At 35.8% G+C, this 24,713-nt stretch overlaps 2 protein-coding genes across 2 annotated transcripts; both read right to left on the bottom strand.

Moving 5' to 3' along the window:
* Nucleotides 1-6,885: 6,885 nt before the first annotated feature.
* LOC110025831 (dynamin-related protein 4C-like) lies at nucleotides 6,886-9,366 on the bottom strand. The gene has a single exon (XM_020726498.1). The coding sequence runs from the start codon at nucleotides 9,216-9,218 to the stop codon at nucleotides 7,251-7,253; it is 1,968 nt and encodes a 655-aa protein (XP_020582157.1). The 5' UTR covers nucleotides 9,219-9,366; the 3' UTR covers nucleotides 6,886-7,250.
* A 12,168-nt stretch (nucleotides 9,367-21,534) lies between these two features.
* LOC110025809 (dynamin-related protein 4C-like) lies at nucleotides 21,535-23,341 on the bottom strand. Its single transcript, XM_020726467.1, is given in 3 exon segments — nucleotides 21,535-21,797; nucleotides 21,800-22,470; nucleotides 22,472-23,341. Coding segments are annotated over 3 exon segments (1,758 nt in total). The 5' UTR covers nucleotides 23,296-23,341.
* Nucleotides 23,342-24,713: the final 1,372 nt, after the last annotated feature.

A 24,713-nucleotide genomic window follows, 5' to 3' on the forward strand; every position in this document is an offset into this window, starting at 1 on the left:
TCAGCGGAAAAGTGATACCTTTCCTTCCGATAACGACGCTCTGAGAAATACCCATGGGGGAAAGATCAGTCTACCGACTCTCACTCTGAAGACTAAAAAGAGGGAGAGAAAGAGAGAGACGATGCTGGCACTTGGCAACGGGATGCTCACCAACTCTATTGTAATTTAAGCTTTTTGGATTCTAGACTCACTCTTTAAAACCGTATAAAATACGAAGGAAAAGCTAAGGATTCCCGATTTCGTGCTGCGCGTTTTAGCTCTGGCACGGGGAAGGGGAAGGGAGGGTGGGGCATTGGTGATTCATGTTCTGCCTGATGGGGTACCAAAGGATCTCCATTGATGAGGAAACCAAAGCAACTTGTAGTTTATTAGTAGGATGTACGCTGCGCCGAGCAGCTTGAGATGCAGACTGGATGCATCTCATGTGGCAGCGAGAGGGGTTCGAGATCGGCGCCCAAATAGTATAATTAAGGCAACATTTATGTGAAAATTCCGGCTTTCAGTATCCCACGTGTTCATAAGTTGTTCGATGGTGTCGGTTGATAAAAAAGGCGTTTTTGGTCATTCATCAGAAAAAATGAATGGAATTAAATTAGTTATGAGCATGGCTAAATGAAAATTTTGATTGGATCTCTTTTTTTCAATGAACACAACACAGTCAATGCTCCAACAACATATCAACTATCCCAACCTAAAAATGAGTGTCAAGTCCAAATAAAACAACCTTTTTCAACGTAAGTATCTGATTGCACTTCAATGATTGGTCTAGAGTACAATAATTGAAGTTATAACATGAGTTAAGTTGGAATAATTAGTTTCGAGAATAAAATTATAGACTAAAAATGTTGTTTTTTTGTTATTATTTTGATGTGAGAATAAAATGATCAATTGAGATAAGATTGATTATATTTGCTAAGGAGAAGATAGATCCTCCACATTTACAATGTGATGAGCATCTTGAATTCCTCCCACTCAACGGTAGTTGACATGACTGTGAAATAACACCATATAAATATTTTCTTACATTAAATCATTTGCGCTGTAATTTTTTATATTTATATAATTAGTATTTACCAAACTTGAAACAAATAGTTAAATATTATTTTTTCAGACAAACCTAACATAGGAGGCATTGGTGAGCCCATGGTCATAACTTTTTTTTTTTTTAAATGCAAATGCTTCTAAAGCGGCTAAAAAAGAAGTAAAAAAGCAAAGAAGCAAACTACCACTTTTAAAGTGCATTAGGATTTTGATGTTAAGATAGTCTGCATGACTATAAATATTGGTCATACAAATATCCCAATAAGTTGCCTTGCTCCTACTATGATAATGTCGGTGATTTTAGGTTCTGCACTTCTATAGATTTTATTATTTTCTACTCCACCAATCACGAATCTTCTACTATCTATCACTTCTATGGTAATTATAATGTGTCATCAACAAATCCAACATTCAACACGAATCTCAAGGCATTCCATGGTTCTCAGGGCTATCTTTTGAGCAAGAGATATTTAAACTTTGATTAAATTTCATTCAGAGCTCCAATTTCAACAAACATATATTCGGACTGACCTGCTTGACGAGACGAACCCAATGATACTAAAATTTGTTCAATCCAAACCAAATCAAGCCTAATCAAGCCATTAAGCTGCTTTTGGAAGCTTTCCTGACATATTTGAAATTTCAAATGGTTGTCAAATCTGGCGAGCTCATTGCCAAACCAAGTGTCTTTATAAGCCGAATTCAACGAGTCTAAGCTCTCTCAATTCTGATATCATAAAGGCACTCAAATGTCCATCAAATTCTATTTGATTGAGGAAATATCTCTAGGATGTCCTATAAGAGTGGTTCATATTCTTTCATTAGTTGCAATTGAAATTCTGTAAAGAAAGTCCTGTCCTTCTCTTCAAAGGGGGGAGAGAGCTTAAAGCCTGAATAAGACTGAAGCTTGAAGAAGGAGCTGAAGTAGTCTCCTTCTTCTGCAGCCTTCAACCACCACTCGTCGCCCACCTCTGATAAATATCGACCATCGTTGATCACCATCTGTCGTCACCTAGCCCTTACAATGAAGCACCATGTGAAGAAACAACTGACATCGCGGAGCCACTAGGCAACCCGTGAAATGATGCATCATCCTTAACACCGAACTGGCCTCAAATACGGTGCTACATCTCACCCCGAAGTCGGTGTAAAAAAACACCTCAAAGTCAGTGCAGCAATGCATATCAAAGATGGGGTAAAGACACACCTCACATATGCTCCTTCAGCTCTCAGATTCGTCCCCTGCGACCTACGAAAGTCATTATGAGTCACCAATAAGGCCTACGTGACCGACTACGACCGACGTGGTCCACAGCTTGTGGCTCATAGCTATGTCCTATACAAACAACATGGCCCACAGTTCCCACAACTCCCTACTACGACCTCTATAGGCAACCAACGCTCTTGAAGCAACTATCTATGACCTACCTGGCCAACTATTATCATGGTTATCATCTACGACTTCTACAACAACGTGGGAATACAACTATCGTCAACAACACTCACAACTGACTACTACCTCCGCGACAATCGTCTATGTCTCATGCAGTCTATTGTCGCCAAGAAATACAACCAAATTATGAATATACAACTTTGTAATTCTATCTTTCCTAATTGAGGAGAAGAGCGAACCTATGTACTCACCATTTATAGTGGATTATTTCAATTGGGCTAGGCCCCATGGTTTTTTCCTCTTTTAAGGGTTTCTCACATAAAAAGTCAAGGTGTCTCTTCCTTCTTACTTCTCTTTAATTACTTGAGTGTGTGCTGGTTTTTTATTCAATACTAAGACGATAAATAATCATTACTCCACCGCCGCGAATCTTTTAGCACATATCAACTATAATTAATATTGTTAATATTGTTAATCCTTTTAAACTAAATAGTCTTTTTTTCTTAAACATTGGTTCCCCCAAAAAGACATGTATTATTTACTCCTACAAAGTAGTTATTGATGAAGATTTGGCTAAGAGGAAGGCTGAGGAGAAGACATGAAATGTTACTTTGGGTGGCACAAAGGATAAAAAAAAGAGAAAATTGTCATTCACTCAATTTAAGAATTTGGAGCTCTATTATAGTACATGGAAAAAAAAATGTGATTGCCTACTATTCTATTGGTTAGTTCATTATTGACTTTAACTTGACACTTTCTACAAAAGATAACTCACTAATCATTTACAATCTTTATCTCACTTTCTTCTAAAAGACAATTCACCATAAATGTGCTATCGCACTTACAAAAACCTACCTTATAGCTAATAAAGTAGATGTGGGGAGTTGAAAACAAATTTTCTAATGATTGAAGATTGTAAGATATTGATTCATTGAGTTCATAAATATTTTAAATTATTAAAATAATTAAGATCTACAGTTGTGAATTCAATAAATAAATAAATAACTCTATTAAAAAAGAAAGATGGTCTCCAAACTTTCATAAGATTGTTGAAGGTTTTAAGAAAATCATTTGAAAAGTAAGCATCATTGTCAATAGTGACTACCTAGTTGTGAAAACATCAACAAAAGAATGAACGAAAAAATAATATGACAAAGAAACTCATTTAGCGTTGTGTGAGAAAATGACCTAAAAAATGCCTAAACACTTATCTTTATTTCGTAATTTTTTTATATATATTGCAGAATTTTATTTTTTTGCAAGAAAACTTTTAAAGCAGAATTCAAAGTAATTTGGTTAAGTTTATTGCAGTGCCACAGTGCTAGAACCTGCACATAGGCACTATCTTAGAACCTTTCAATAATAGGTTTCTCAAGACCTTGGAATCACAATGCCAAGCACTCGGTGCAACATCGTTGGAATGAAGAGACGTAGAGCCAAGCTTCAAAGCAATATAATATTATTGATGCCAAAGCCAAAAGAAAGAAAGTGCAGAGCCTCAACACTGATTTCACAGTGTAACGGTGCTACGAATTGGGCATTGCAACACAACTATCTTAGCATGAAAATTACAAAATTGAAGGTGGGTTAGTAGTTGGAAGCACTCAGAAGACTTAAATTGGGCAAGAGAGTAGGAGTAGAGAGGGTTATGGTAATATAGGAAAGTCCAGTCCAAGAGTGAATGTGTATGTGAGTGTGTGAAGTGAGTGAGAAGTGAGACTTGCTTTAGTGGAGCAAGAAAAGAGGCAAGAAGAAGTTGAAATAAAACTTGAAAAGGGGCTATTTAAGTGAACTTTTCTTTGGAAAATCATGTCCTTTTATTTTTCATTTCCTTCTTTGTGAATCTATTATAAACATGTGCTTTTATGGATGAAATGAAAGAATTTTTATGTTTGTTGTGTAGAAATATATTAGGCTAAGCACTTGCTCCTATGAATTTGTAATTTAAAAGTTAATTTTTGTGAAAAAGATTTTTATTGCAATTTAATTCATATACTTATTTGTGCTTCCTTCAATTTTATTAGAATTAATGGTTGGCATGTTTTTTGTTTAAAATTTAGTTTATTTTAATGATATACACACAATCAGGGTTTAAGAGGATAGAAATATTGCTTTTGAACCATAACAACCATTTAAGGAAACAAAAAATAAAAATTTAAAATCACAAATTGTTTAGACATATCACATTAGGGATTTTTTAAATTAAGACTTTTAGCTATGGATAGAGATTTCACACCATGTTTATTTCTGATCGATAGCTAAATTTTAAATGAAACTTTGTTATGAATTTGTGAATTTTGATTTTATAAATCACAAATTCATAAGAGTTTTGTATTTTGGAATCTTTTCCTTTAAAAAAATAAAATCTTTCAAAAAATTCATAAGATTTTGATCAAGTGCTTAAATTTTGTGTAAAAAAGTCACAATTTATCCTCCTGGGAACGATCTCGTATGTAAGTATACTATATTACTTGGTCGACATGTGCATTTATTTTTTCTATGTAAAATTGGATCATCAAGCAATTTGAAAATTAAAGAATGAATGAATTATACTAAAAGAAAGACCACTAGATTTGGTCTTCTGAAGAGGAAATTATGACAAGTTACTCGAGGTTCATAGATTCAGAAGACAACAAAAGAAATTACCACTTGCCAAATTTGAAGCTCCTATCAATTTGTATTTTGATAAGTTGATTTATTGTCAGAGTAACCAAATACAAAGATTGAAACCTCTTTTTAATTTAATTAGTCATTAAAAATATACTAGTTAGAGAAAAAAAAAACTATTTATGCTTGAAGTCACTATGGATGAACTTTCTTTTATTCTTATTATTTTTATTTTACTTGTAGAATAAAACGAAAGAGTTCATACTTTAATATAAAAGTTTCCTTGATATTCATGTTTTAATAAAAAATTGTTACTTCGAAAATTCATACATCAACTTTTTTTTATAATTCGTCTCTATTTGAGCATTTCTAATACGCCTGATCATACATGTACCTGCCAGGGAACAACTAGACCAGCTTATTACCATGTCATATGGGATGAAAACAATTTCATAGCATATGAAATGCCGACTTTGACAAACAATCTTTGCTACACAAAGCCTAATCCCAATACACACTACTTTACATTTGAATCACAACCTGTGCGATACCTTACTGGTTTGTTCCAACTTCCAGGTATGCTCGATGCACTCGATCAATATACGTCGATATGTTTTTCATGCAGTTTAGAACCTGGGAAATCTTTCTAGATTGATTACTTGGTTGTCATTTGTTACACTTGTGCACAATATCAGGCTAGGAGAGTGTAGTCATATTCTTTTGATGAATGTCCAGTTTAGGTATTGAGGACTATGCTGTAAACATCAATTTGTTTTGTTTGAGAAGGAAAATAATAGTTGGATAAAGATTGGGATGTGTGAATGGAAGAAAGTCAATTTACTTGTATATTGTTTCATGTTATTGAATTTTATAATAACTCTTAATATTCTTCATTTCCAAGTTGAACACAAAGGCCTATTTGTGCTGATGAAAGCGAGCATTTGTTGAATCTTTGGTAGTAGCTTTTGCTTTTATAGTGACTATGATGGAAAATAACAATCAAATGGCTCAACTGATCACCATGACGAGAAATTTTTTCCAGAGGAAAACTACCTGTTACTAGAGAACAGGTTCAAATGTTTAGTCAATTTGGGAAAATGGGGATTATGCATGGAGTTTTATTTGATTAAGAGATATCATGGAGCTCTAATTATTAGCAACGGGAACCCGATTTGGCTAGAGTGATAGAAGCAAAAAACTAGTTATTAGTATCTTATTTGGCATGTAATATGCTGAACAAGTAAACAAAAATTTTGAAAGCAACAGATGAACAAGATACTACAACTATGGATCAACTTTCACCCAACGAAGGATCAACTAAGATACAACTATAAAATGTAGTTTATGTATTAGATATGTGTTAGATATGTAAATACATCAGATCTCGTTAGTATGCATGTAAATGCCCCTTTTTGTTTTTAAATTGTGTGAAGCATATAGGACGAATGAAGGTTGTTCAGGCATACTTGTATTCAATTTTTTTTTTTAATCTAGAATTTTAAGTTAATTATAATGCCAATTCTTTCTTATTTCTTAGATTCTTAATTTTTTTTAATTGTTACATATTATATTGATTCTGATACTCATATCCTATGGGTCTCAAATTCAAGATCAATAGAATACATACATATTATAGGTTAGCTCTTAATTTATCTTTTTTTATTTGGATAATTTCATAAATAGCACCTGAAACATGATACTGACAAAATCTATAACACTAATGTGATATTTTTTAGTGCTTCAATCAAACCAATTGAGACTTTGATAAAAGTGAAAAAGGTTTTATCAGGGTGCTGGATATGTAAATAGCAATGTTTTCGGATGCTATGTATATAATTGCCCAAAATAAATAAATATTATTCAAAAGAAAAATCAATCCCCAATTCTCCCTGCACTGCCCCTGGGCTAAGCATTGGGCACCAAAACTGGTCCGATTTCTCTCAGCCATGGCCACAAATTCTCGCCAATAAGGGGTTCGATTACCAGATGATAGCGGAATAATGTAGTGAAAGAGAGAGCTCGAGAATAAGTGAGCATGAGAACAACAAAGAACATAAATTTAAGCTCGTAAAGCACAAGCACTTAAACCCAGCCATGTCTAGAAACGATACTCAGTGATTTCGGACAACACAGGACAATATCACTAAACAACTAACTACGTTCAACTAAAGCATTAACGATAAGCAACACAGAAGCACGAAACTACCACTTAATCGGTGCCATTAAGAGAAATCCTGTCCAAAATCTTGGCCACCACCTCCTTCGATTCCTTCAGCAGCTGAATGCTCTTCTTCAACCGCTCCCTCTTCACCGCTGTAGCTGGAGGCTCCTCCAACATCTTCTCAATCACATCCATCCTCTCACCACCAATCACCTCCTTCGAAATCGCCGCTTCAAGCTCATTATCCACTAGTTTCTTAACAGCATAACTCACATGCAGAGCTAAACCATCCACCAACCTCAGCACCACAATTTTCCAATAAGAAATGAGCCTCATCCTCATATCAAACGCTTGTTCTACAACCACATCACGGATCCCCCGTAAATGAGCCACATCCACTTCACCAACAACCTTCACAATCATCTTTGTAGGGTTGTAGGTATTTTGAACAAATTCCACGAAAGATTGTCGAGGCACCATGAGCTCCGTCCACATCTTCATATAATCAGGATTGAAAGTATAGTCCGTAAACATTTCCATTTCTATGATTTCTTTGACATTCTGGATAGAGCGTTCTCTCATTTTCTCCATAAGATTCTGTGCAGCCCTTCTACTGCAAGCCCGAAGAGATGGATAATTCTCTGATGCCTCGTCAAGAGCTCGTAAAACTAAATCTTCAAGATAGGTCCATACCTTCTCTACAAAATCTTGCGGGATGCTCGAGACCTCCTTTACCTTCCTCTGAAGAAGGGTCAAAAAAGCTATTCTAGGGAGAAAGTTGGGAAGCCAAATGCCTCTGCTCTCTTCCAACAGCTCAATTTCTTCCATTAAGAAAAACTTCTTATTCATCGGGATATCATTTGGCAACTCTTTTGCATAAGCATTCAGCATTTCAGATAGCCTTGCAGTGCCATGCATTTGTTTATCAATTGGAAAATCATCGAATTCTCCTCTTATTAGCAGCTTCCTGAGCATCTCCTTGGTTTTGCTGGTGATCTGCATAAATGCTCTTAAGGCGTCGCCTACGGACACCAGCTGTTCAGGCATGGCGTCAAGATCTGAAACATTGTGACTCAGTTTTTCATTAATCTGCTTCACAATATCAGGCAAGTATTTTGCTATGCTTTGCGCTTGAATCCGCATCAGCTTCTTCGCCAAAACAGGGATCCCAACTATCGATTTATCGATCCCGGAGAGCTGAGGATGGGTCTCGAACAGATTCGCCTCTGCAACTCGAGCCTCCTCATAAGTTTCCGACCCAATACGATTTCTCACACAAACGTAACCGAGCCCAATGTTGACATCGTCGGCAGCTACTTTTTCAAGAAGGCCCTCCGGCGATTTATCAGCTTTCGTGACAACCGCGAGCGTCCTCTCCCCTTTGCCGTCCACCTGCTGCGACATCCGGATGGACTCGCACGTCGGGAAGTCGACGCTGGCTGAGAGCACATTAAGAATAATGCTCTCAGCAGGCTTTATATACTGCATAATAATGGACGCGATTTGCTCGTATATATTCTCAGGCTGGCCGTGTACGGGCACACGGGTGATACCGGGTAGGTCGACCATGGTGAGGTCCGGTACGCCTTTCTTTCGAACGACGAGGGTAAGGGGTGTGTCGGAGATACCTTTTCCTACTCCGGCGATCTCAGCGGTTGCAGACTCGACGGCAACCGTGATGGTTGACTCGGAAGCGGTAACGCGCTTGTTCTTGTACTCGAGATGGAGTAAAGGGGAAGAAAGAGAGGGGTCGTCTTGGAGCCGCATGATGAGGGGGACTCGGGTGCATATACCTTGGCCGCGAGGAAGACTGATGCCAGCAAGGGATTCGAGTACGGAAGATTTGCCAGAGGATTGGTCGCCGACAACGACGATGGTCGGTAGCTGGATTCCTTCCTGCGTTACCTTGAGCTGGCGGAGGCGGTCGACGGCGTCGAGGACGGGGCGTATTTGGTCATTGTAGGAGGACGTGAGGAAGTTGATGGTCTGCTTGCTGTCGTTGCAGGAGAGCTCCATTGAGATCACTGTATGTTGGCTACAGACTTTAGAGCGGAGTTTGCGGTAAGAATGGGATTTTATCGGTGGGTGGAGTGAGAAAAATTAGGATGCTTTTCTCTCAGTTTCCAGAAAAGAAAAATCAGATGCTTTTCCCATACTTTTTCAGTTTTTCCACTTTCAAGAAATGGGATGCTTTCCCTATTCAAATACTTTATCAATCAATGGAGTCGCTTTTTTTTTTTTTGCTTTATTTTATTTACATATTTTTTATTTTACGTGGTTGTTTTTATTAGAGGGCATTTCCAGTTATATATTTTAATCATGTATTTTTATTTTCGACGCTTAAACTTCAATTTTTATATTTATTTCATTTAAAGTTTTCTTATTACATTAAAAGAACATCCAACCCATACGCTATTTGTAAATTTATTCCTCATGTTTTCTAACTCTTTCATGCATATAATGATTAAATCATCAAAACATTGAAATATAAATTTAAATTTTTTTGTTGTAAATTTTAATAGTTTGATAAGTGTTTGAAATTAAGAATGAAAGTATTAATTTTAAACATACTTTATACATATAATTGCTCATATAAAAATTAGATAAGTTTTTATTTTAAGCTATTTTTATTATCCAGATGCTTGTAGTGCTGCCTAAAATCGTACTGACATCCTGCTGCTTCTTTTTAGATGCATTAATTAACCTGCGCCGACACGTACGGCTCCTGAGTTTCACTTTCTTTGGTTATCCGTGCTGCCTGGTCCCTAATAAAAAATTGGCGTGAAATGTACGGTCTCCGGTCGTGCCTTTATTTTCTTAATATTTTCTGTGGGTATAAAAATATATTTTAGATATATATATATATTATGTATTATTTTTATGAAATTAGAGCTCACGGTGATTTCTTTCTCTCCATTTTCCAGTATTTACATAAAAAATTAATTAAGAAAAAATAATAATTATAATAATTACCGTTTAAGATTTCATAGTGTTATTTTTCTTGCGAATTTTACGCAAATAACACAATTTTAAGTGTCAAATTTTGATTTGGTTGTAAATCATATCTTACAAATCATGAAATGCAAGATAACAAAAGAGAGAATGAAAAATAATTTTGACATGTCTTACTCATAAAATAATTTTAATATTTATAGAGAAGAAGTTTCATTAATGATATTATATTTTGTTATTGTCTTAAATATATCATTACTAGAATATTTTTGGTATTTTACATAAATAATTTTACTGTCAACAAACCTTCTAGCTCAATCAACTAAGTTCAACTGGCTTCGGATTTACAAGATCAGCTAGATTGACTGAGATTGATCGATATGGGTCGACCGATTGATATGGTCTGGTTTTCGATCCTTGATCACCAATGAGGAGCCTTCAAAGTGTGTATGATATTGTTGGAGATATTGTGGAACTAGATATTCACTTGGATCAACTCTATTGAAGCGTAGACTATCACATCAGGTCAGCTTTGCTATTGTGGTTGACTCGGATGCTCTTTTTTTCTTGTTCTAATAGAATGATTTGAGCTCAAATTATCCAATTGTCTTCTTGTCTGCTTTGTTGCTTGGTCGATTTTGGTTTTACTAGCATGACTCAAATGGCTTTCTCAATCGGTCAAGCGGGTCTTACGATCTTCCAGCAACTGAGCAGCCTTTGTTATACTTCTCACGACCCGACCCAAAGCTTGAAATTTACGAAGCTGAGAACAGATTGTCAAACGATTGGAAATAAATTTTATATATTTATTCATCATTTAAATTAAAGCAGTAAAATTTAGTTGACCTCGTTACTAGTTATCCACATCTTCTATAAACATATTATTTTCTATCATTATTCTTTTAATTGATTAAATTAACCTGAAAAGTTAGGTTAAAAATTACAATAAATTAATTAAGTCAGTGAATACTCATACTCATAAACTCTAGTAATACAATGAAAGAAAAAATATTATATATGTCGATAAAATTTTTAAATAAATCACTATAAATATTTGATAATTTTTTCAATGAATTTTATATAAATAACATATCAGTATTATTTTATATATGTATAACCATCACATGATTGTCATCTAAAAATTATATCACATATGCTACTTCAATATTAATATTCTTTTTCATATACGTGCACAGTGCATTGGTACTTAGTATTCCCCCACTAATACCATCAATGTGTGACTCCATCATATCTAATCATGTACATACAATCATCCAATAAAAATACAACTTTCTAGGAATAAATAATAATTTCTCAGTTGCAGGACTCAATATACTTATAAATAATTCAAAACTTATATCTTAGTATTACATTTGAATATATGATTGCTCATATAAAAAAAATAAAGAGCAAAGTGCCAAATTAGTTACTTAATTTTTAGTATAGGATCGTTTTAATCCCAGAGTTTATAAAAGTAACAAATTTATCCCCGAACTTATTTAATTTGGGCTCTAATAGTCATCTATAGAGATTATTTTCGTGACAATTTAAAGAATGACCAATTTGACATATCAAAAAAATTCTAGGAATAAAGGAGGCCCCATCTAAATAATTAGGAACTATTTTAACACTTTACTCAATAAGATAAGTAAGTTTATTATTATTTTTTTTATTCTGAAGCTTCAGCTTAAAATTATACTAATATTTTGTTGCTTCTTTTTAGCTGCATTAATTATTCAGAAGATCTCGCCATCCGTACGTCTCCCACAGACCATTTTTTCTTGGGTTATGCGTGTTCCCTAATAAAAAATTGATGTGTGGCCCATAAAAATCAGCTTTTATATGTATTAGTGTCTAGGTTCATCTTTATAGAAGTAGCATTTACGATCATTTTTTATTACTCTACATTTACAAGCTCTTACATTAAAAATTAATAAAGAAAAAATAATAACTATAATAATTATAATATGAGATTAAGAATTTATTTGAGGCAGCTGTAGCTTATTTAACTTATCCTGATAATTTGATAATAAACATCTAATTCGGATAAACTGTCTGTCTGTTTAGTTTGTGCGTTTAGAGAATAACTGATTCTAGAAAAATGACCAATCCGCCTCTGTTCTGGATAATCTGAAGTTGTTTGGTTTGTGCGTTTTGTAAACAGCTGATTTGCATATTTTTTTATAAATTTACCAAACTTCTTAATACAATCAGAAAATGAAGCTAAATGTGAAGATTGTAGACCATGAAAATACACAACATTCTTAAAATTTCAAACGTTAAGACATAAAAAATATAAAATATTTATCACTTAAATATTTCAGATCACATCATAGAAGCAAAAAACCTAAACAAAAGTGAAATACACCTTAACATATTAATATGTACTATAATGAGATCCAAAAAAAAAGAAAAAAAAACATGTTAAAATAACAAGGAAAAAATTATAATGTTAGCTTTAAAATGTAGCAGCATATCGCGACACATGCTGCCCTGCTCTGACACTCCAGAACTCTGAGCAAACATGTCCGAGTGGGATACTGTACAAATGGAAGCACTCGAACCAGAAACAGTGTTTTTAAATTGTAATAGTGACGAACTCCGAGCAGCGGTGTCCAGTTGGGATATCATAGAAACCACAGTCGTCCTGCCGTTGTGCCCACCGCGGGCACCTGTAAAATTGTCTCCCACAGCTATGTGGTTAGCACAACGTGAGTAGCAAGGTCGGTAGCCCGCATCGGCACATCACTTGCCCTAATTTCCCTAAATATCTGGAGCTCATAGTACTGCAATTTTTAAAAAGAAAATAGATCAGTCAAAAAATAAATGAAATAAAGAAAATATACTTACCATTAGGCCTATAAATTTAATAGCAGCGGTTGCCCTAATAGACATGGGCCATCCAAGCTGCCTATAATTTGAATTTCCAGCTTTTCAAGGAAGCAAAGCAAGGCATCTTACCAATGCCATTCAAAACAACATAGCCAGCTAAAATTCTCTATATATTGTTGTCATTCAAAATACCAATGATGCAAAACCTCTCCTGATATTAAAAAATTAAAAATTTACATACATAGCACACAATTCATATGTATATACACAGCTAACACCTAATTTTCATATAAAGAACTGTACTCACCAAACATACAACACATCCATGGTATTGTACTCACCAAACATATACCACACCCATGTAATTACAAAAAATGAATTGTTCTTCATAGAACTACTATTCGCAAACCTTGAAGATATAAATAGCATTTTGTAAAATAATTAAAGTAGATAACAAAACTATTGCTTTGGGAGGAAGCTCACCAATACAGATCTTTTCTTAAGGCAACAAGCTCATAACAAATAATAGCTAATAACTATAATTCCATAAAGTAAAGTTGCCTTTGTAAAGTTGTTGCCAGGTTCCAACATGTAAAGTTGCTGCTCGATACATGTATACCATAGTATATTGAACTACCATAGTAAACACACAAGAATTGTGTGCTATGTTTATAAATTTCCCAAAACTCTATATAAGACAACCTATGGAACTACATAAGAACCTCCCTTGAAGTATAAGTTGGGATTCAGACCATATGTAAATTTCCCAAAAATAAAATATAAATAAATGAGTAGAATTCAGACCATTTCAGGAAATATCAAGATGCTTCACAACCAACCAATATCAGTCCAGGGCACCACCATTCCAAGAAATATGCTAATGTGTAACAAATATGCTACATAAAATTCTTCCAGCAATAGACTCATACAAAATAAAGTCTGAGATGAGCAATAGACAAACAAAAACCACAATATTACTTCTCCTCCAACCATTTCAGTAAGTGAAATGGTATGCAAATACCTTGTAAACAACAAATATTTGTATATAGCTAAATATAAGTGAGCTAACATACCTAAGCAGATGAAATATAAGTATTTCCAATTTCATGCAGTGAGCTAGCAAGAATGTCAAGACAGCTCATTCATTTCCAATTCTTTCTAGAGAGAACACAGAAATGAAGCCTTTCCAACATAATTCAAGACTATTTTTAAGGGATAAGATGCTTCATTCTATGATTGCATTGTTTCCAGCATAAACTTTAATGGCATCCATCTCACCAAGTAGGGTGTTGCTGAGCCCATAAGCAATGTTATGAATAGATAAATTGCTTACGCATGATTAGATAAATTGCTCACGGGTGTTGCTCCAGCATAATCTCTAATGTTATTAATGTTCACATCACAACAGTCATCCTGATGAGAAAGCTGCACTATCTGAGGACTATAACCCTCCAATCAATCAAATTTATAATGTTATTTTCCTACATAGACCTACATAGATTGAATCCTAACTTTTGCTGACCTTGTATTATTAAACATGAAAATAGATGTCCAAGGTTTCTCTTTGATGTTCTTTCCCAGCTTTAATCAGACCAAATAAATAAATAAATACCTCTAATTGAATTAAACAAGAAGCATTCGAACCACATGAAACTTCAAATCAAAGTTTTTCACTAATCTAACCTTAGGATAGAAGTAAGCAAAATTGCAGTAATCTAGCCTTGCAGCAGAAAAATCAGTTGTAGCAGAAGGGTAGAAATTTCATAACTAATTCCAATTGTTTTTAGTGTTTACTTTAGTTGCATCAAAAAAATCAGTTGTATAAAGCATATGGATGCATAAGATGCAACATAATTAGATTCCTCAACATGCTATTTATAGCAGCGGTTTCCCTTAAATACATGGGTCATCCAAGCTGCCTCATTTGGCGAAAAAGTATTAGATGTCCAACAACGGAAACAATTAAACTCATGGAGCATTTATACCATGTAATTTCAAATTTCAGATTCATTATTCCTTCCGGATAAAACATAAAACAATCATCTACAAAATGAAACCAGCCATTCCAAATGACAGCAGCATTTATACCATGTATCTACAAGAGACATGCTTATAACAGATATCTTAAACCATCAAACTGTAAAAAATCCAACTAAACACATGGAGCTGCTAGATAACAGAAAGAACTACTTATTAGCAGCCTTGCTAGAAAACAGAAATATTAAAGTGAACTACAAATGCTTTACAGAACTGTTCAGAATTCCAAGAGGAATTATAGTTTTACATATAAGGAACAAAGATGCATTCGAAAATAAAGAGATATGTTTGTTCCATATGACATAGTTTAGAACAAATTGTAGCTTAACATTAAAACCATGACATCATTGATGTCGACACCATATGTTTGAAATTCATAGAAGCACATTAGTCTAATAAAGCAACAGTACAATTATCACCTCTAATTTTTCAGTCCACCATTCCTCTGAAGCATCCACGGTACGCTTGACAGGATCCCAACCCAGTCCAGGCGATCTCCGTTTAAGTTCTTTCCATAACATCTAATCTTTCTTTAGCTGATCCCATTTATTCTTGAATTTCAATCTATCGTAAGCTCGTCCTGTCAATTCCTTAAACTTGTTAGAAATATTCAGCCACCCTTCTTTATTAAAGTAGGTTGTCGGTCTACTTTCAAGTTCAATCTTCTTAATACAGAGATTGCAGAAAAAGTTGGCAACTTCTTTGTCCCACATAGCTGATTTAGCTCCTTCTTTGTTTTTAGTCATAATGGGACTACTAAAAAATATGGATCAAAGAATGCACTCATATTGATAGTATAATAAAACAACGGTTGAAAAAAAAAAAACATAGCCTTAGATAAAAAAGAAATTCATGTGATGTATGTCTTCCAAAATGAAGTTCAAATATATTTTTTAAAATAAATAATTTGAAAGAATGCTAACAATATTTGATTAAGCAATAGCCCAATATCGACTCAGAAAATAGACCAAACGAAAGATCCATAAATCTTCATTGCCTTACATGTTAAATTTGGCCCCAAAACCGATATTGCATTTGAAGCTATTCAGTTGCATCTCAAGGATCCTTTAAATTATAAATAAAAAATAACTTCTCATGCAACCAAGCCAAAGGCCCTCATGTAGTAAATGTGCATTTGGCTTTTATTCGAGAAGTTCAAATAGTTACTCTAGTTTAGCTTCTAAACTCAATGCCTCCAATTTTGATCCCATATATTCCTTTCATACCTCATAATGATCAAAGAATATCACTGCAAGAAGTCCATCAACACCTCCAAAAAAATTATATCAATGCAAAGAAGCATATGTAATACACAACACAAGTAACAAACATCAGATCCCTAACCAGAAACATCAGATCCATCAGTAATAGTATGCTTGATAAAAAAAAAAATTCAAATCATCCTGCTACTTCGACGAGGAAGATGAAACCGTGGACATCCAAAGAAATGACATCAAATCCATTCGCAAAGAAGTGCAGAATGGCATAATATAAAAATCAGGAAGATGAAATCATGAACATGTGAAATGGGATAGAAATCCTTCAGGGGCTCGATTAGCATTCTCAGGAAGATGAAATTGTGGACATTCAAAGAAACATAACAGAAGTAACATTCTAAAAAACATAACACTAGGGACTCGATTAGGGTTCTACGAAGGAGATGGGAGAATCCCGCAGTGCGTGAGACCTGGTTGCAAAATTAGGGCAGAGGAGCGACGAGGGGCATCGAGAGCCTTTCCATACAATGAAACGCAGATCACGAGTAGGACCCTGTGATCCACGTGTAATAATAAAATGGAACCTCTGTTTTATCAAACATATCCAACACGTATTTTCCAAACGTGAGGTGTCGTTTCCAAAACGCCACCGCTGTAAAAACGCCCTCCCAAACACACCCTATGTAAGCTTGAATCATATAAAGCTCCCACATCGTAAACCTTATCTCCAAGCTTGAAATGAGATGAAGCTCTTGAGGTAGTTTTCTGCCTATTAGCGACAAGCTTCACAAATGATACAAGATAAATCACCCCAGCAACGAGTCACGACGATAACCCTCATGAAGGAAGCGACAATATCCACCTAAGTAGTGAAACGAGCGACCCAACAGAGGGGACAATCCAACCAAGCAACCGAGACTTGAAAAAGTTTAAGATGCATGCTAGGTGTCAATATCATAAAATAAATCGACTAGAAATCCGATCGATAGAAAATAATAACGACAACCGACAACAAATCTAATAGAATTCAAATTGGTATCATATCAACAAGTCTAATCATCAACATGAAGCATCAAAAGGTCCATATCTCAGCTCAACATGGATAAAGCTCTAAAGGTTGTTCCATGTCCAATAGTGACAAGCTCCGTAAAGGGTACGCCGCAAATCACCCCGACAGTGAGCCTTGTCGGTTACCCCTACGAAGGCAATGACATGATCCGTAGCGAGGCGTCAAGATGGCAGAGCAAATTAGATAGATAGTATAAGACTTGTTCAAGGACGTGACATATCAAAAATGACCAACATTCATCACCGATTAATTATCACAGAAAAATAGGGCAATAACGGTAAAGTAACAAAAGAAGCAAAGGTAAATAAAAATGACGTGATTACTTCATTCATTTCTAAATACAAAAATACAAGTTTATCCATTCAAAGAGTTTGCTTAAAAAAATAAATATTTGCAATGTATTTCTAAGAAAAATTTCTTTAGTTATAGAAGGCCAACTTGAGTTTAGAATGGAGGACCCTTCATTGCCTCTGATGTTCGAGTTGTCTCCTGAAGATCCTTCAGAGCTAATGAACAACACAACAACTTCATCCAAGTCTGCAAACTTTCAGTAGATAAGGTTCGACCAAATAAACCAGTCAATCATCGTGACACTGCCGTCCTTAAGCTGCTCGCTCAAAATCTTCGCATGCCATGGATAAAAGGGAAGCACCTCAAAAGACTCCTATTTAGACTTCATATTCTTCTCCTTTGCTTTTAGCTTCTGAGTTCCTTGTTGGGCAATCAACATAAGTTCGAATAAAGTAGAAATCTTCTCCTCCGCTGCTTCCAGCTTCCGCTCAGCTATCATTGCTTTCTTCTTTGCTTCATTGACAAGCATAGCCGAGGTCTCTGCTCTCTTTGAAGGGCAACCTACTTCATTTCTGCTCATTCAAGCACCATCGAAGAGATTTGGGAAGCCTCCTACTATTTAAGAAGATAACAGTCCATTTTTCGGTAGATCTGAAGATGCTCCAACTTCCGGAGGGGCTCGACAAAGGCTCGGAACCAAATCACCTCCACAAATATTGATAAGTAGACTCCAACCAATGGTAAGCCATCGTACCATCTTAGCTTTTCCAAATTTTTGCCCCTAGCTTTGAGAGGGAACCTAGTCGACTAAGGAACCCTTTGTCTTCTTCTTGTAGAAGGAAGGAGGTGGAGGAGTTAACTCAAAGAAAGGCTCCTTCCTTTTCTGATGTAAAGTACGCTGAATGAACTCACTTCAAATAGACAATCCAATAAATGTAGCATTTAGACGAGTGTAAGCAAACCATGTTCTCACTCTTGAGGTCTCTTCCCAGACTCGCTCTCTTTTGATCGATCGTATGACTCTCTAGGTTCTGATCAACCCATGCCCAAATGAGCTACACATAGTAAATAAGTGTTAAGTAAAGTTGAGGGTCATCTTTCTATAACGGTTAGTTCATCGTAGAGATTTTCTGGATCATCACCGTATTCACAGAGATAGAATTGCATATTTTTTGTTGCAAAGTTGAAGTTTGCATAATAGATAAGTTAGCAGAATCTTTACCTGTTCTAATCAACAAGTGAAAGCAATTGAATGAAATATATATGAGCATTTTTAATCTGTTTATTTCAGAATTTTTTTATAGCTACATGAGTAATCTTTTACAGTTTCTCTGATAAATTTTATTGTTCGAATTGCCTGTTCTTGCCTCTTCCTCAGTGTAGAGTAACATTTTGAGGGTAGAATACTGAACACTATTTTTTTTTAGTTTTTCTTAGACTTTTATAAGTGAAATTGCATATGCTTTATTATAAAGTTGAAGCTTGCATGATAGATAAGTTAGCAACATTTTTACATGATCTTATCAACCAACATAAGCAATATAATAAAATATATATGTGCATTGCTGGTATGTTTATTTTAGAATTTATTTATTTTTTTCATAGCTATATGAGCATTATTTATTTTTACAGTTATTATGAGAAATTTTGTTGGTTGAATTGCTTGCTCTTGCCTTCTCCTCAATGTAGAGTAACATTTTGAGGGGAGAATGTTGAGCTCTCTTTCATTATTTTAGTTTTTTTTTTAGAATTTTATAAATGGTTTTGCATATGATTTGTTGTAAAGTTGAAGTTTGCATGATAGCTAAGTCAATAGTACCTTCACCTATCTTGATCAACCAGTAAAACTGTGGAATAAAATATATATAAACATTGTTAATTTATTTTTCAGAATTTTTGGTATGCTTGTTATGCATAGGTTTATGAGCACTAATTTACAGTTTATATTGGAAATTTTGTAGGATGATTTGTCTCCTTTGGGAAAGTTCTTGCCCCCTCTTCAATGTAGAATAACATCTGAAAGATATAAATGAACAAGATACTACAATAAAGATCAACAAATGATCAACTTTCTCCCAAGACAGGATAAACTAAGGTACTACAACTATAAAAAATGTAGTTTATGTATTAGATATGTAAATACATCAAAATTTGGTTGTGTGTGTGTGTAAATGACCCTTATTGCTATTAATTTGTGTGAAGCATATAGAGGAATGAAGTTTGTTCAGGCGTAATTGAATTCAAATTACTTTTTAATCTAGAATTTTAAGTCAATCATAATGCCAATTCTTTGTTATTTCTTAGATTCTTAAATTCCTTAATTATTACATATTATATTAAATCTGATATAATCATATCCTATGGGTCCCAAATTCGAGATCAATATTCAACATAAATAATATAGGTTAGCTCTTAATTTATCTTTTCTTATTTGGATAATTTCATAAATAGCACCCGAAAGATTGAGATTTACAAAATCTATAACACTCAGGTGATATTTTTGAACTATCAAACACAATCAAACCGATTGAGACTTGGATAAATATATATATATATATATATATATATATATATAAAAGAAGCTTCAACCTTGCATTTTTCTTCCTAGCATGCATTCCATAGAATAACAACTAAAACTTTCCAAAAAGAAATCTTATTCATCATGTATCTTAAGCAGAAAAAGAAAAGTAAGCAGCCATATTATGCTCCATTTTAATGTTTTTCAGGAACTATTCATGCTTAAATCTCAAAACAAGCCCAAATCTTGCTTCCACATGCTTTAAAAGATAAAAGAAATTTTAGATGTCATCCGAAATGGTGCATATTAGAGGAAAGAAGAGAAATACCTCTTAACGCAGACTCAAAGCAAAAACTATAAGACAGATTCAAGAAAACACCTCCTACAAAAACCTTCATCCTAAAAGCTTCGAGAAACAGCAACCAACAAACACTTCAGCACACAAGAACCTAGCCGAGAAGGAATTTCGGCAGAGTCTTCCCCTAAGAGCCTTAAACAACAACTAACCAAACAATCTCAGTCTTCCTTTCCCTCTCAAAATTTTCAACAAACCAAAACAGTACTCTAGGAAGTTTTTTTATAGGCAGAGACGAGAGGATGACAGCCACCTACCAGCCTCACTGGTGGTCGAATCAAATAACGGGAGTGAATCGTCACCATAAAGAAGGAGAAAATAAAGCCTCGAGAAGAAGAAGAGCCAGCTGAGCTCCCACGATTGGAGAGTCGAGAGGTCGAGCGGCCATGCGAGGAAGAAGAAGAGCCAAGAGAGAGGGATATCGTCTCGTGGATCGTCCACGGGAGGTCCAAAATTGGTCCGATTTATCTGAGCCGTGGCCACAAAATTTTCGCCAGAAAGGGGTTCAATTACCAGATGATAGCAGAATAATGTAGTACAAGAGAGAGAGAGAGCAGGAGAATAACTGAGCAGGAGAACAACAAAGAACATAAATTTAAGCTCTCAAGAACGAGCACTTAAACCCAGCCATATCAAGATACGATAGTAACAGTGATTTCAGACAAAATGACTAGTCTGAGTGTTTTACAATGCAACAAAATACCTAATTATATACTAACTAAAACACACCGAAACAAAACAGGAAACGTACATAATAAAGGCAAGAAAATTAAGTGTCATCAATTCGCGCCTATTTGAATTGATTACACATATTTGAATTTTGAATTTGAATTTAAGATTCAAATTCAAAATTAATGATATTGGCATATCTCCTATATTTAATTCAAAATTAATCTATGATCATATCTTCTATATTTGTTCCACTAATTAACTCATGCCTATTATGAAGCCACTAATTATGTAATCAATTCAAATTACCAATTAGTCTCATTCAAAATTAGTCTCACAATTACCACAATCAGCGCATTAAAATAAGCAACACAGAAACACGAAACTACCACTTAATCGGCACCATTAAGAGAAATCCTGTCCATAATCTTGGCCACCACGTCCTTCGATTCCTTGAGCAGCTGAATGCTCTTCTTCAACCGCTCCCTCTTCACCGCGGCAGCTGGAGGCTCCTCCAATATTTTCTCAATCACCTCCATCTTCTCACGACGAACCACCTCGTTCACAATCGCTGCTTCAAGCTCACTATCCACTAGTTTCTTCACAGCGTAAATAACATGCAGAGCTAAACCATCCACCAACCTCAGCACCACAATTTCCAATAAGAAATGAGCCTCATCCTCATATCAAACGCTTGTTCTACAACCACATCACGCCTCCCCCGCAAATGAGCCACATCCACTTCACCAACAACCTTCATGATCATCTTTGTTGGTTCGTTGGTATTGAGAACAAACTCCATGAAAGACTTTTGAGGCACCATGAGCTCCGTCCACATCTTCATATAATCAGGATGAAAAGTATAGTCCGTAAACATTTCCATTTCTACGATTTCTTTGACATTCTGGATAGAGCGTTTTCTCATTTTTTCAAAAAGATTCTGTGCCGCCCTTCTACTGCAAGCCCGAAGAGGTGGATAATTCTCCGATGCCTCCTCAAGAACTCGTAAAACTAAATCTTCGAGATAGGTCCATATCTTCTCTACAAAATCTTGCGGGATGCTCCAGACCTCCTTTACCTTCCTCTGAAGAAGGGTCAAAAAAGCTGTTCTAGGGAGAAAATTGGGAAGCCAAATGCCTCTGCTCTCTTCCAACAGCTCAATTTCTTCCATTAAGAAAAACTTCTTATTCATCGGGATATCATTTGGCAACTCTTTTGCATAAGCATTCAGCATTTCAGATAGCCTTGCAGTGCCATGCATTTGTTTATCAATTGGAAAATCATCGAATTCTCCTCTTATTAGCAGCTTCCTGAGCATCTCCTTTGGAAAGCAGAGGATGGGTCTCGAACAGTTTCGCCTCTGCAACTCGAGCCTCCTCATAAGACTCCGACCCAATACGATTTCTCACACAAACGTAACCCAGCCCAATGTTGACATCGTCGGCAGCTAATTTTTCAAGAAGGCCTTCCGGCGACATATCAGCTTTCGTGACAACCGCCAGCGTCCTCTCCCCTTTGCCGTCCACCTGCTGGGACATCCGGATGGACTCGCACGTCGGGAAGTCGACGCCGGCGGAGAGCACATTAAGAATAATGCTCTCCGCAGGCGTTATATACTGCATAATAATGGAAGCAATTTGCTCGTATATATTCTCAGGCTGGCCGCGTACGGGCACACGAGTGATACCGGGTAGGTCGACCATGGTGAGGTCCGGTACGCCTTTCTTTCGGACGACGAGGGTAAGGGGTGTGTCGGAGATTCCTTTTCCTACTCCGGCGATCTCAGCGGTTGCGGACTCAATGGCAGCAGTGATGGTTGACTCGGAAGTGAGCACGCGCTTGTTCCTGTACTCGAGATGGAGTATAGGGGAAGAAAGAGAGGGGTCGTCTTGGAGCCGCATGATGAGAGGGACTCGGTTGCATATCCCTTGGCCGCGGGGAAGACTGATACCGGCAAGGGATTCGAGTACGGAAGATTTGCCGGAGGATTGGTCGCCGACGACGACGATGGTCGGTAGCTGGATTCCTTCCTGCGTTACTTTGAGCTGGCGTAGGCGGTCGACGGCGTCGAGGACGGGGCGGATTTGGTCATTGTAGGAGGAAGTGAGGGGGTTGATAGTTTGCTTGATGTCGTTGCAGGAGGAGAGCCCCATTGAGATCAGGCTGCAAACTTCAGAGCTGATTTTGCGGTAAGATTTGATTTTTATCAGTTACATTTGAAAATTCTTATTGGTGTTTGGCTCCTTTATATATCGAGCGTAGATGACGAACTGTTCGTGATCAATGAACAGTTTTAACAGCCGTGCCAGTTGCTTGGAATATTGACGCTTCAGGAGATGTGCGGGCCTCGCTGTTTGAGTTCCCGGAAAATTGACGGAATAAAATTCGATGATTTCGATGCTCGAGGAGGGCCAGTGTAAAGAACTTCTTTTTTATTAAAGAAGTTTATTATGGGGTTTCTAAATTATATTCTCTATTCGGTTTTTTGTTGAAAAAATTGTATTAACAAATATTAATGAGGATTTTTTAATAAATTCTTAAAAAATAAATTTTGCCCTCGTTATCTTATATAACAATTCTTAAAATATTGATGTATGAGGAAGGTTTGCGATGATAGAACGATCATTGTTTTCACGAAAATGAAACACATGCTCTGGTAATTAAAGAAAAATAAGAAGAATGAGACACCTCAATTTTTATTTGAAAAATCTTATAAAACGGAAAAAAACCACAGGGTCTAGTCGAGTTAAAATAATCTCCTATGTATGGCGAGTACACATGGCCACCATTCCCTAAAATTAGAGAAAATTGAATTACAAAGTATATATACAATATAGTTCAACAATAATAGCTAGAATGAGCTGGTAAAGTCATAGTCAATGGTTATGAAGGCAACACGCCGCCATGAATGATGTAGACAATAGACGTTGTAGCACCAATTTATCATACAGGTCGTAGTTGAATGTCATGGCAGTCGATGGATATGCAACCCATAGATGGTTGCATCGGAAGCTCCGATTAGCCATAGAGGTCGTAGTAGGGAGATGTTGGAGTCGTGAGCCACGTAGAACGTAGAGGTAATTTAAGATAATATCCATAGGCTACAGAGATTGGGGTTAGGAGTTGCATGAGCTGTGAACCACGTAGGTCATAGTTTGTTATATATGTCGTAGTGATGAGTTGGGATAACATTCGTAGGTAGTTGGGGTCTGAGTTTGGAGTTGCACAAGTTGTGAATCATATAGGTCATAGATAATTACGTAGGTTGTAGTTAGTCAAATAGGCTATTGCAGTTGGTTACGTAGGTCGTTTTAATTGGATTCATCTTATTGAGATGTTTGATTTGACCACATGCTTCTTTGATTTGGAATCCATTTACTGTCCATTGGGTAGTGAAAGCTTCCAAAGATAGCTTAACAACTCGATTTGGGCTTGATTTGACTTGAATTTGATTAATTTTTGTATCAGTGCTTTCGTCTCATCGAGCTAGTCAGTTTGATTGTAAATTTGTTGAAATTTTATTTCTGGATGATTTTTAATTGAACTTTGAACATTCTTTGCTAAAAAATTA

Source organism: Phalaenopsis equestris, unplaced genomic scaffold (assembly GCF_001263595.1).
Source record: "Phalaenopsis equestris unplaced genomic scaffold, ASM126359v1 Scaffold000333, whole genome shotgun sequence".
In the NCBI taxonomy this organism is placed as follows: Eukaryota; Viridiplantae; Streptophyta; class Magnoliopsida; order Asparagales; family Orchidaceae; genus Phalaenopsis; species Phalaenopsis equestris.

Coding starts and splice junctions, on each gene's coding strand:
- LOC110025831 (XM_020726498.1), bottom strand. CDS start 9,218: ATGGAGCTCTCCTGCAACGACAGCAAGCAGACCATCAACTTCCTCACG.